This window comes from Hippocampus guttulatus, chromosome 8 (assembly GCF_054856545.1).
Source record: "Hippocampus guttulatus isolate MCC_2025c chromosome 8, RoL_Hgut_1.0, whole genome shotgun sequence".
NCBI classification, from domain to species: Eukaryota; Metazoa; Chordata; class Actinopteri; order Syngnathiformes; family Syngnathidae; genus Hippocampus; species Hippocampus guttulatus.
The window spans coordinates 16,448,396-16,460,151 of NC_141268.1; the positions used below are offsets into that span (position 1 = coordinate 16,448,396).

Consider the following 11,756-nt stretch of genomic DNA (forward strand, 5'->3'; position numbering starts at 1 on the left):
GGCTGACAATTACTAGATGATAAACAGAATAATTTACTGTAAAACACTTTGTTCAGCAACCGAAGTCAAGTCAGTGTAAAATGTCATTGTACAAAGGTACAATTTTTAACAAAACTTTATGCTAACGACTTCTTGGAATGACGAAATCTAGGGACACCCCAGACCCCCCCCCCCCCCTCCCCCCATGACATTTGAAGATGAAACCCATTTGCACCAATGAAATGGGAGTAGCCCGTGTGTAAAATCTGAGTCTAGGGGGAGGGGGGGGAGAAGAAATTTCCCACATGTTTTAAGCATTTTAAGTTTTTTTTTTCATACTTCCCACCCAGTCCAAATTTGCCTATATAAAAAGCCAGAGATTGCACTAGAAATAAGCAGACAACGCTTCCACCATCACTTCTCTCGAATTTAAGAAAAGCCAAAGAAGTATCCAGCATCATGAGCACCAGATGTCTCTTTGCCCTGCTGTTGTTCCTGAGCGCGCAGTTTCTCCTCCGCAACGTGTGGTGCACTCCCATGTGCAACAACCAATGCTGTCGCTTCGTGGAGAGCTTCCCCGGCAGGCTTCGGAGGCTGCGAGAAGACTACGTGCAGATCAGGGATTTTTACGTGAGTACCAGACGTACAGAGACCGTCTGCGAAGACTGCATCGTGCAGACTAATCCCCCGCACGCTCTGCTTGCTCTGACACATTTTCTTTTTTTCTACTCAGGAAGCAAACGATGACCTGGACACCGCGCTGCTTGACCAGACTGTCGAGGACTCTTTTAGAGTACGTTCCTCTGTTTTCGCGGCTGCATAGATCTGCGTGTGGTGCAAACGACAATAACAATTGTCTGTTTTTTCGATCAGACGCCATTTGCCTGCCACGCCATGAATAGCATTCTGGACTTTTACCTGGCCACGGTTCTGCCGGCAGCCATCGCGGGGGTGTCGGAGGACACGAGGGACTTGAAACCTTACGTGGAGTCCATCCAGCTGATATTTGACGAGCTCAAGAGGGATGTCACTCAATGTGTAAGTACAGCAGCTCACAAGCACAGATGCATCTTTTACGCATCCAGTGCGTACTATTTTTTTCTAGTGAGAATCAGAGATGGCGAATGTACTTACGCGCAGTACTTGAGCCTAAGTAGGTCAAAAATAACTTTGGTAAAAGTAGAAATACTGATCAAACGCTTGTATTTAAGTAGGAAGTACAGACTCTGAAAGTTACATAAGTAAAGCCTTAAAAAAAGATTTTGTCGATGAAATACACTTGTTTTGATCGCAAAATAGTTGTGTCGTGCTGCACTGACAAGAAGAAAAAATGATGTGCCAAAACCTCCATACAGTTTGAGAGTTGACTCACCAAAACAAAAAAGGAAGAAAAAAAAAGTCATAATTTAGCTAATGAGCGCAACTAAAAACAAAATACACTTTGCATATATTTGTTTTGTCTGATTAGACAGGGATGTTTTAAAATACCAGAGACTCATTTGTTTTCAGGCTAGCACAAGACACAACATATTTGCTAGGAATCATTCTTGGAACCGACAACATTGAAAATTCTCTTAAATAAGCCCATGGATGGGGAATATCTTGCTTATCTGAATCTGTTGCATCATAAAGTTAATTAGCACAAGTTCATGTTCCCAAATGTCAATGCTATCCCTGTATTTGGTCCACCGTATAAGACCCCAAGATCTCATTCTAACCAGTTCTCAACCGCCGTTAAATTTGCCTCACTGTCGAGTTGCCCTTTTTTAAATTTATGACTTGTCATCTATGAAAAAATGTATGTACTAATTTTGAAAAAGTAAAAAGTACAGATCACAGTTTTCAAAAGTAGGATCTAATAAAAAGTGGCTTAAAAAAGGAATACTCTCGTAAACTACAGATACCTGAATAATCTGCTGACATACAATAACAAAGCACATTTATACTTTACTACTTCCCACCACTGGTTATGGTGGTCCATCATGATTGATAGACAGCTAGCTAACTAGCTAGCTAGCTAGCAAGCTGGCTGTCCATTATGATTGATGGACAACTAGCTAGCTAGTTTGCTGTCCATCATGATTGTTGGACAGCTAGCTCGCTCGCTAGCTAGTTCGCTGTCCATCATGATTGTTGGACAGCTAGCTCGCTCGCTAGCTAGCTAGATAATTTTCATCCACTGCAAGCTACAACGACAATACTAAACAGAATCAATGTAGATTTGTTGGAGAGACCTGGTCGCTATAGTTTGCTCTATGCGCCATGAAGTGCAAGAATAGGACGAAAGAAGAAAAAAAGAAATGTAGATTTGAATCCAATTATGTCACAGCCAATTGAAGACCCAGAAGCATATGCCATTGGCGCTATGCTTAGAGCTCGATCCGGATGAAACGAAGGTTCTGTTTTTGTCGGTGAACATCATAAAACATGTGCTTGACTAACTCCCTTAAGCATCGCGTCAAAAACTCCCGTCCTCATTTTGGGATAAATCCCCAACGCTCCATGTGCAAATGAGGTAGATGCATGAGCATGACCCAAAAAAAAAAAGGAAGAGGTCACTTGTGTGGCTCACTGGAAGGAGCATGACGCATTAAAAAAAGAAGCGGCGTATTATGTGCATCATCCCGATCATCAAAAGGGGAAGTCAAGTGGAGAATATGCTTGTCGGAGTCTGCAGATGTGTTAAATAACACACTTTCCCTCTTCTTCATGCAGCGGAAATACTTTGCCTGCCAGAAGCAGTTTGACATCATCAAACTGAATACGACGTACAGTCAGGTGAGTTTCGCTGCATTGCGCAAATTCCATTTTCTTTCTTTCTTTTTTTTTAAAAGCCAGCCCTGTGTTTTCCCTCAGATGCAAAACAAAGGCGTGTACAAAGCTATGGGCGAGCTGGACGTGCTCTTTAACTACATCGAAACATATCTGGCTTCGAAACGTCTCCGGAACCACGCCGTGCCCTTGTGAAAACCTCGCTGACTCTCATCAATGTGAACTTGCTCATCTCAGGAAGAAGGGATAAATGTGTACATTAAAATTATTATTTTTTACCTCTTGTGTGAATGTCCGACTGTATGTGCCTAGAAAGAGTCTCTACTTTGGAATCATATTGAGTCCAATGTCTTGGGTGAAATATTTATTGTTTGAATGTACTTTTCTATTTATTTTCAATCTTTATCAAATAAAGGATTTGCCAACACGTCTAGCTTCACTTGACATTCTTGTGCACGTTTAAGGGCCGAGTGACTAAGTACATCACACCCTGCGCTACTACAGTCGAGTGTTGGGTTTAAGTGTAAACCCAACATGCTGATGCACTAACCTCAAACGTGACCTATATCCTCCACTTCCCAGCAACAGCTTTATCTAAACTTACGGTAAGTGGAACTGCATAGAACTAGTCTGTGCAGTTCCACTCACACAGGGTTAAAAATAACACCTAATTCGTCTTAACGACAAGAATGAAACGGAGCTGCCATATAAGGTTTTATCAATTACGGTTATTTCACAAATTACCAAATGTTCCTTTGACTTCACTTGGAGCCAATCCTCCGTCTCTTTGTATAAGAGCTGAAGTGTTTTCCCCTGACCCAGAATTAAAAAAAAAAAAAATGCTGACCATGCCAGCTTGTTACATCATACCTTACCACACATTATGATGTGTGGTATTGAGTTCGGCTCGTTGGATTACGTCGCTACAAGGAAAATGTTTGATGTTGCACCACAATTTAACTGACAGAAATCCCACGTTGTGGCGTTTGTGTGGAGCTTCACGAGTAAAGGTCTTTCATCGGCAACCGCCGTCTCGTTTTTGTCAGCGCTCGTGCCGCTAATTGCAGAAACTGCTCCTCACCACATTATGGCCCTGCAAGCAAAACGCAAATAAGGAGTTGCGGCCATCGGATTGGACTGTGGCTATGATTTACGCTAACAAGCTCTGCACTTAAGTGTCAGTAAAGTTCCTGATCTGACTCAGAGCGGTAACAATGCAACCACTTGAAGATGTTTCATCAGACGCTCAACTCATTTTAGGGGAGGCAGCACTGTGCTTGCAATGAGATGTCATTCTTAACAAATGTATGTTTAAAAAAAAAAAAAAAAAGGCAGCGTTGTTCATCAGCATCACACCGCACACGTTTGCATCCAAATGCCCAGACTAACAACATGCTTATGAAATTGCTCACATCCACTTGTGCAACGACTGGATGCTTGAGTTCATGACACCATTGTGAATCAACTTTTAAGAACAGCACACGGACAAAATGTTCTCCGAGATATTATGAGCATGGTGTGACTTGTGACTTTCGAATGCTGTCAACTGAAACTGTGACCATGTGCTCGTGAGCGCAAATGGTTCGTCCGTCTCCTTGTGTGCTGTGTGACTGACTGGTGATCAATCCAGCGTGAAGTCTGCCTTTCGCTTTAAGTCAAGACTCCAGTGCCCCATGAACCCCGAAGAAGATAAGCAGTACAAGAATTACCGGGTGGATGGATTAAACTGAAACCTGAGAACACTCATTGCTTTTTTTTTTTTTCCATATTCATCGCAGGTGCCGTAACGTATTGGCTCCTTGTTTCTGTTTTGTTTATTCGAACAGCCTCGTCACTTCTGCTGTAAGGCAAGATAATTGTTCGGCCCGACAAAAATGTTTCGTGAACGGCAGTTCCAAATGAAAACTGCGAATCAATCCAATGATGTTGATACGCAAGACACACAAATTCAATTACAAATGTGTAGAACTGCGAATATAAAACAGCCTTGCTCAAATGCCAGCATTATTTGATGTAAAAAGATGAGGCCACGGTCATTTCGAAACGTTTTCCACCCATCACCTGTGCAACACAATTTTTTTTAAAAAACGGTATCGTGTATGAAAAAACAACTGTGTTTGTGGTTGTATTTATGACAGATCAATCACATTCAAACTCATGTTAAATGTTATTGAGCACATACCTGCCATCGTTTAAAGTGCCTCGGATGAACCCTGAACAAATCGCAAAGGTTCTAGTCGGCTTTTTTTTTTTTGCTTTCTAGCAGAAGCCTTGAGATTTTCTGCTAACGCCGACTGCTATTTCGAGTTGTTCAAGGCCCCGCTCTTGCTGAGGAACAAAAAAGCCCCAATGCATAATCAGTCAAGGTGAAAATTGGCGTCACGCATTGGCGAGCCGAGTCTTTGTCAGACTGCAGAGAGTCAACAATAGTTTGTGAACGAGTCAGCGGTGAATGAGCAGAGACCGAGAGCCGCGCAACACGCGGCGCATGATCAATCTTCTGTATGAGGGTTTCTTGGGAAACGATTTGCCACCTGTCTACGCCGATTGCACTCAAGCATGAATGGGTGATGCAAACAGTTCTCCCCTTTGCATAGTAACAAAATGGTAAGACATCAACTAGAATAGCACTCTCAAACTCGGAACAGTTAGAAAAGGAAAACGAAAGTTTTGCTGTATTTCTGTTTGCGCTCTGACAAGACTTAGAAAGCGGATGTTGATCAATGATCAGTGGGAAGCTACACACAGCCAAAGAGCGCAATCTCCATCCTGAACCGGCTCCTGTTGTATCATTAAAAACCTGCTATTTGTAAAACAAACAACAAGCCATCCATCTATAAAGGTTCATGAAAATCAGTCGTATGGTATTTGCATAATTCTGATAACGTCCTATTAACTTTTTTTTAATGGCGGCCAAGTCGGTAGATTTCACCCATTGGTGGAGGTGATTCATGGATGACATCCACTTCAACCATACAGGAAAGATGACCATGCCATGACGAACGTGAATTTTTTTCAGCAGCCAATACAAAGTATAGCATGACTCACTTCTCTTTGGTAAGTTATCAGTGTGTAAAAATCCGGAAGCTTCACTTACTTGCAAATCATTTTAAGTGGAAATAAAATCAATTCAAATAGTGACAAGGGGAAAAAAAATCTAAAGTACTTTATAATAATTAAAATCCTTGTAAATTTGAAATTCCATCAATTCAGCTCCAGATGATGCCAAATAATCTTTTTTTTTAAAAGCGCGCCACATCCTTTGAAAATAATCATCCGTGAAAATAGACGGCCTGCACGCTAGAACCGTGTCTTCACATTGCCTTCGAGACTCGACAGAACACCTTTAATTGTTTAACTTTCCTCTTATATGAGCATACTTTTTTTTTTAACCAGCCTGTTGAAATGCAGCCCTCAATCTTTCTACGTGGTAGACGTCTGCTCTCTATTGAGAGCCTTTCTAGTAGGAGGACAAGCGCATTAACACCTACATAATATGCCAACTAAGTGTGTTTTAAATATGGTTTCAGAATCTACAGAGGTTGGTGTTTTTGCCTTAACACAGATTCAGAATTACATAGTACAATCATCTTTAATGGCAATTGTCAATTATCTTTAGGAATGGAAAAAACACAAGGAATTTGTCTCCCCTAGGGTTGAGCCACACTAGTATTACAGAAACAGCAAAAAGAACATTTCGGATGTTAACGGATAAGTTCAGAGTTCCTTTCCTAGGGCGGCGACATTACTCAAATTGGCTCATGACTCAGAATAGTGATTCTCACATGGTAATCAATTCATGATAAGAGCAATTACAGTGCAAGAAAATGCCATTTCTGGAGAAATTCCGTGTGGAGGCTGAATGAAATCATGTGGAATGATACGCAATGCAGAGGAATGAGCAAAAACAGCTGGAATGTTTCAAATAGGCCCAAGAAAATGCAGAAAGTAGAGGGGGGTGGGAAAAACAAAATAAAATAAATTCTAAACCAATGGTTTTAGTTTAGAATTTAGAAAAATAAGTGAAATGGTTTAAAGTTGGAGTGGTTAGAATCAGTCAAAAAATGTAGAATTTAGAAGGAAAAAAATATTTTTTTACATTAAATGGGGGGGGGGGATGGTGGTACGTCTAAGTTGAACATCGTTCATAAAAACGTACAAATTAGAGAAGACATTTTTCTTTAGTTTTTTTGTTTTTATTTAATTTTGACATGTTTTCATTTTGCAGTAATTGTGGCTCCCCCCGGGGTAACCCTTGTGGTCTCTCTTTAGCTTCCTTTTCCTCAGCTGACAGACATACATGGATGGGAGATATCTGGTGGTTTTGTCACACTCAGAGCAGGAAAGATTTGGAGGGTACCGGTACTTCGCACCTGACGACAGATATGTTTGAAAATTGGGTGGCGCACACACACACACACACACACACACACACACACACACACACACACACACACACACACGATGTTAGCTAATGTCCCCGTTGACTCAATTCGACCACATTTGCTTTACGACACAAATGTGTGTATTCCTGTGGCAACTTTTAAAAACCTATTTGTCACATGTTGAGTCTGAGTGTCGCATGTCACAGACAAAAGAAAAAAATCCCAACGCAAAAAATCACTGACATCATTTACTGAGTCACATCTGTTACGTGAGTCCTGGAGTTTTGGAAATCCTTAAAAAACTGGAGTGGGGACTAATAATCTTTTTTATAAACGTTTTTTTTTTCTTTGCACCTGAAGAAACACATGCCAACAGACATGACTCAGTCATAGTGTTGGAAATTGGCAGTTTAGGGATTTTTTTTTTCTTTGAAATGGCACACTCGTGACAAACATTAAACACGAGGGACTGTTGGAATCCACATATTTGCAGAAAGCAAGTGTGAGGTGATATATAAATAGATTATATACATATAAATGATTTTGGTCCAGGCCTGTCCCATGGGTTTGTTTTTAAAAATAATTCTGTTGAGCCACAACTCAAGCGCAATTGTCTGATTTTCATCACATTTTTATTTATTACTTTGTCAGACTCCTGTGGTTGTTTTTCATTAACTGAGGGCTACCAACAATTTTGTCTGTTACGGTGATATTTAGTTTATTTTATCTTTGGCATTGGAGAAATCTAAAAGTAACTAAAAGAAAAAAATATTTTTAAAATGTAGTTAATATTCAGATAGACGGCATGAAGACGACTCACGCACATCAGATGATGGCATACCATAACTAACCAAACTAATTTGAAGGCTCAATGCTCTGATGACATCAGTGGGCTTTTTCATCAGGTAACTTGGCAGCTGATCCGTTCTGTTGACAAACTGTGGATGGCTGCCAAATAAAAGAAGTGCTATACGTGTCAACAGTCACGTTTTGTCACGATAACTGCAGTGAAAGGGGAAAGGGTAGATCAGTAATGTGCCTCGTAAATCCCAAACGTACCGGTAGGTCCTGTTTCCAAAGTCGGAAAAAAACAACATTTCAGTGTTTCCCCACACGATCGAGTGCCAGGGTAACCCCCTTTCATGAACCTCCCAACTGACTTAATTGTCTTTTTTTGTTTTATTTTTTTATGACGTCGCAAATTATCTGTTGCGATGTTACACATGAGATTTATGAATTGGCACAATCTAATACCGTAGTGAGCAAAAGATCTGTTCTCCAATATTAATTAGAGGAGTTATTCCAGTAAATAAGATAACCCGGAGACAAGGAAAATGTCTGAAAATGAGTGATTGGTCAGGCAACACCAATGCGTCGACGCATGCGTCGAGCTCACAGAGCAATCCACGTGTCGGTGCGTGTGCTGCTTCGTGGCGATCACGTGACCAACACATGAACTGTGTTGACACAATCCAGGCTGCATCGACATCGCAAAAGCCCACCAAACTGTGTTAAGGAAGTGCGTCGAGCGACGCGATGCCGCCAGCTGAAACAAGCCAGACCTCACCCTCGCCTGAATAAAAATATCTATTTGGGCAAAAAGGAAAACACACAGATTATCACAAAAACGCGTCAGTCTGACTTCGAGCGTCGTGTCGGCTAGGCTCACTTAGCTGTTGTAGTTCAAAGCTTCTTCGATACGTGACGTGGGTTGCGTCGGCGCTGTGAGTACGTGCTCGCGCTCACGCGCGCACAGCAGAGAACAGCGGACTATCAACTGCTGAGGCGCGCTTCACTCGAGTGACGTTGCTACAGTACGTGCACATTATGGAGCAGCTCCCGGAGAAACGTAAATTGTCCGCCGTGTCGAGCCATTTTGATCTCCTTTTGGAGAATAAAGTATTTATTCAAATCTCCTTGTCTCACCAAGTGTCTCTTGGATCTTTGACATGTCTTATTCCATTCTAATTCAAATTAATTTCATGGTAACTCGTAGTTTACTATTCACATATTTTATTGCAGGTGAAATGTCGAATTTGCCATACAGAAATATCATATACCAACAAAAGCACCTCTGCAACTACATCTGGCATGTTACTCATCATTATTAGTTTGTTTTTTGAAACTGTTCTGACTGCCAAATTTGTTAGGTTTGTTTTTTTTAGATGACCTGTGGCAATATTTGGATGATGAGGTAGGGAGACTGGGAAGAAATGCAACAGCAGATGCTATACCTGAGGTCCAGAGATACCTGCCAGAGGGGGAAATTGCACGCAGTCAAGACCCGCCGTTATAATCGAAGTACCAACACACTACTTTTCTAAACCTCTCCCACCTTGCAAAGCAGTTTCTCTGTATGCCGGCATCACCAGTGCCATGCGAGCGTGTGTTCTCCACAGCAGGGGAAATATAGCATGCTAGAAACGCAACAGTCTGAAATTCAAAACACTGGAGCAACTTATTTTTCTGAATAAAAATTTGTGAAGACAAAGCCCACAAGCATCCTCATTTACATAATTTTCACCTTATTCAAACATATTGAATGATACAATATGAATGCATAGATGTGAATGATATTGTATACACTTCATCATCAACTCAGTCAGTTCAGTCTGTCAAGTGGGTTGCCTGCAGGGATTTTGAAAGTCCAGCAGGTGTCAGTGGTCAGCGACACAGTATCAACACAGTGTGTCATTGTGTCAACTCGCTTCATGAGGTCTCATGCACCCATTACTACTGAAAATAAATTTCAGGGGTCACCAATTTTATGAAACAGCTATTTGCCAGTAGCTTCTTAAACAGATCAATTGATACACACCGGTTTGATATACAAATCTGAAGTAACAAATACTTCAAATTACCTTAAATTGTGTTATTGATAATCATCAATCCACTTGCCTTCACTTATTTAGAGTCGGGCCCTTAGCCGTATTATGTACCGTATTTTCTTTGCGTGTGCGTGTGGTTGCCGTTATATGTGGGAGTGAGAGCTCTTAATTTGAATAGGATCTCTGCAGAGCCTCAGGAGCGGCCCTTCCTGATTGGCCAACAAATAACGGCGCCAAATATAAAGAGACTCCGTGGCGTGACAGGAGTTGGCGGTGTATCCGACAGTAGTAGTTCGCTTATTCACGGCCTCCAAAAAGTTCTTTCAAGAATTCCTGCTTCCTCAGTTAGCAATTCGTTCTTGAATTTGTTAGTTTTATGGTAGATACTTTGCTGCCTTTTGTTTCTGACCTTTTTGTTTAATACTTTGTAAATAGCGTTATGAGTTGGTGCTCGAGGCATCATTTTCTAATCCGTTTATCCTTACGAGGCTCGCGGGCGTGCTGGAGCCGATTCCTGTCTGCGGCTCCAGACTGGAGGTCTACCAGAGAAAGCAGAATGAAATGTTTGCAGGACTTGAAGGTGTGCAACCTATTGCAGGCGACGTCGTTGTTGCTGGCTGTGGCGACAGTGAGGAGGAAGCGAACAGTGACACTCAACCTCCACAAGGTGGTACTGCACGACCCCCCTGTAACACGAGATACCCGCAGATTGATCCACATGCGTACACTTAAAGCCAAAACTCTGGTAAAAGCCCGAGTGAAGGTTTTTTTTTCCAACTTCTGGCCTGCCAAGGTTCATTCGGACAGATCAAGACACATGTCCAATTTGTTCGCTTAAGTATCGGCCACTCTAAACACCAGAAATCCCGCCCAGGGAGCTCAAGGGCATTGTCTCGAACCAGGAAAGGAATGAGATGAATGGTTACCTTTTTTTTCATCTTTGCTGTGCGTGAGAGTGTGCAAGAATCCAGACGTTAGTCCCGCTGAACAGGTTTTTGGTCACACTGTGCGTGGTCCTCTGCGGTGGCTTTGCGAGAAGTACCTGTCGAACTCGGCCACTCCAATGGAATATGCTCAACAACTGAGTTCCTTTCGGGAGCGTTTGCGCAGCGTGTGTAAAACCACGTGCCATGAGTTGGTACGTTCGCCGAAAAAAAGAAAAATAATTGTGATAAAAAATGCGTTCGTTGGGAGTTTCAGAGTGGGGATGACGTATTATTCTCCTTCCAATTTCCGGTTCCTCCTAGCAGCCAAGGTTTTCTTGGTCCTTAAGTGTCCCTCTGATCCGTTTATTCCTCCATAGGTGTCAAACTCAGGTCGTGGAGTGCCGCTGTCCTGCATGTTTTCCAACTCTCCCGATTCAAACGAACAGGTTCACTATCAGGCTTCCGCAAAGCTTGCTGATGATCCGATCATTAGAAACAGGTGTGTTGCAACAGGAAGCGTTGGAAAATATGTCGGACAGCGGCCCTCCAGGACCTAAATTTGACACCTAATGGCCGTATCCTCACAAGGGTTGCGGGGCGTGCTGGAGCCCATCCCAGCTGTCTTTGGGCAGTAGGTACACCCCGATCCGGTTGCCAGCCAATTGCAGGGCAGGTCTTTACGTAGTGTGGGAGAAATTGATCGAGACGGATTATGAGGTAGGGAACCCGGATCGGATCAGAAAATACTGCGTTTGCCACATTAACATGATCAAATTGTATGTATCCCGTGTGTATACTGTCGCTGATGTGCGCCCCCCGTTGTTGCTGCGACAGTTCTTCAAATTTTTGCTTCCCTCAGAATATTC

The 11,756-nt window shown here is 42.2% G+C and overlaps 2 protein-coding genes across 3 annotated transcripts in view; one reads left to right on the plus strand and one right to left on the minus strand.

Moving 5' to 3' along the window:
* fmoda (fibromodulin a) overlaps nucleotides 1–11,434 on the minus strand; it is a 52,090-nt gene extending 40,656 nt beyond the window's left edge. Inside the window, exon 1 of one of the 2 annotated variants that reach the window (XM_086117029.1) lies at nucleotides 10,891–11,434. The gene's annotated coding sequence lies outside the window, so the exon portion shown is untranslated. Of the gene's footprint in view, nucleotides 1–897; nucleotides 1,048–10,890 lie in introns of those variants that run through there. The other variant, XM_086117028.1, reaches the window with a different exon arrangement.
* Nucleotides 310–3,178, plus strand: il10 (interleukin 10). The gene is made up of 5 exons (XM_086117032.1): nucleotides 310–609; nucleotides 713–772; nucleotides 853–1,017; nucleotides 2,695–2,757; nucleotides 2,836–3,178. The coding sequence occupies exons 1-5, from the start codon at nucleotides 439–441 to the stop codon at nucleotides 2,944–2,946; spliced, it is 570 nt and encodes a 189-aa protein (XP_085973158.1). The 5' UTR covers nucleotides 310–438; the 3' UTR covers nucleotides 2,947–3,178.
* Nucleotides 11,435–11,756: the final 322 nt, after the last annotated feature.

Excerpts from the sequence above, each read along its gene's own strand:
- il10 (XM_086117032.1), top strand. The coding sequence starts at position 439 with ATGAGCACCAGATGTCTCTTTGCCCTGCTGTTGTTCCTGAGCGCGCAG. Across the intron at positions 610-712 it reads TGCAGATCAGGGATTTTTAC|GAAGCAAACGATGACCTGGA; the intron begins GTGAGTACCAGA and ends TTTTCTACTCAG. Across the intron at positions 2,758-2,835 it reads TGAATACGACGTACAGTCAG|ATGCAAAACAAAGGCGTGTA; the intron begins GTGAGTTTCGCT and ends GTTTTCCCTCAG.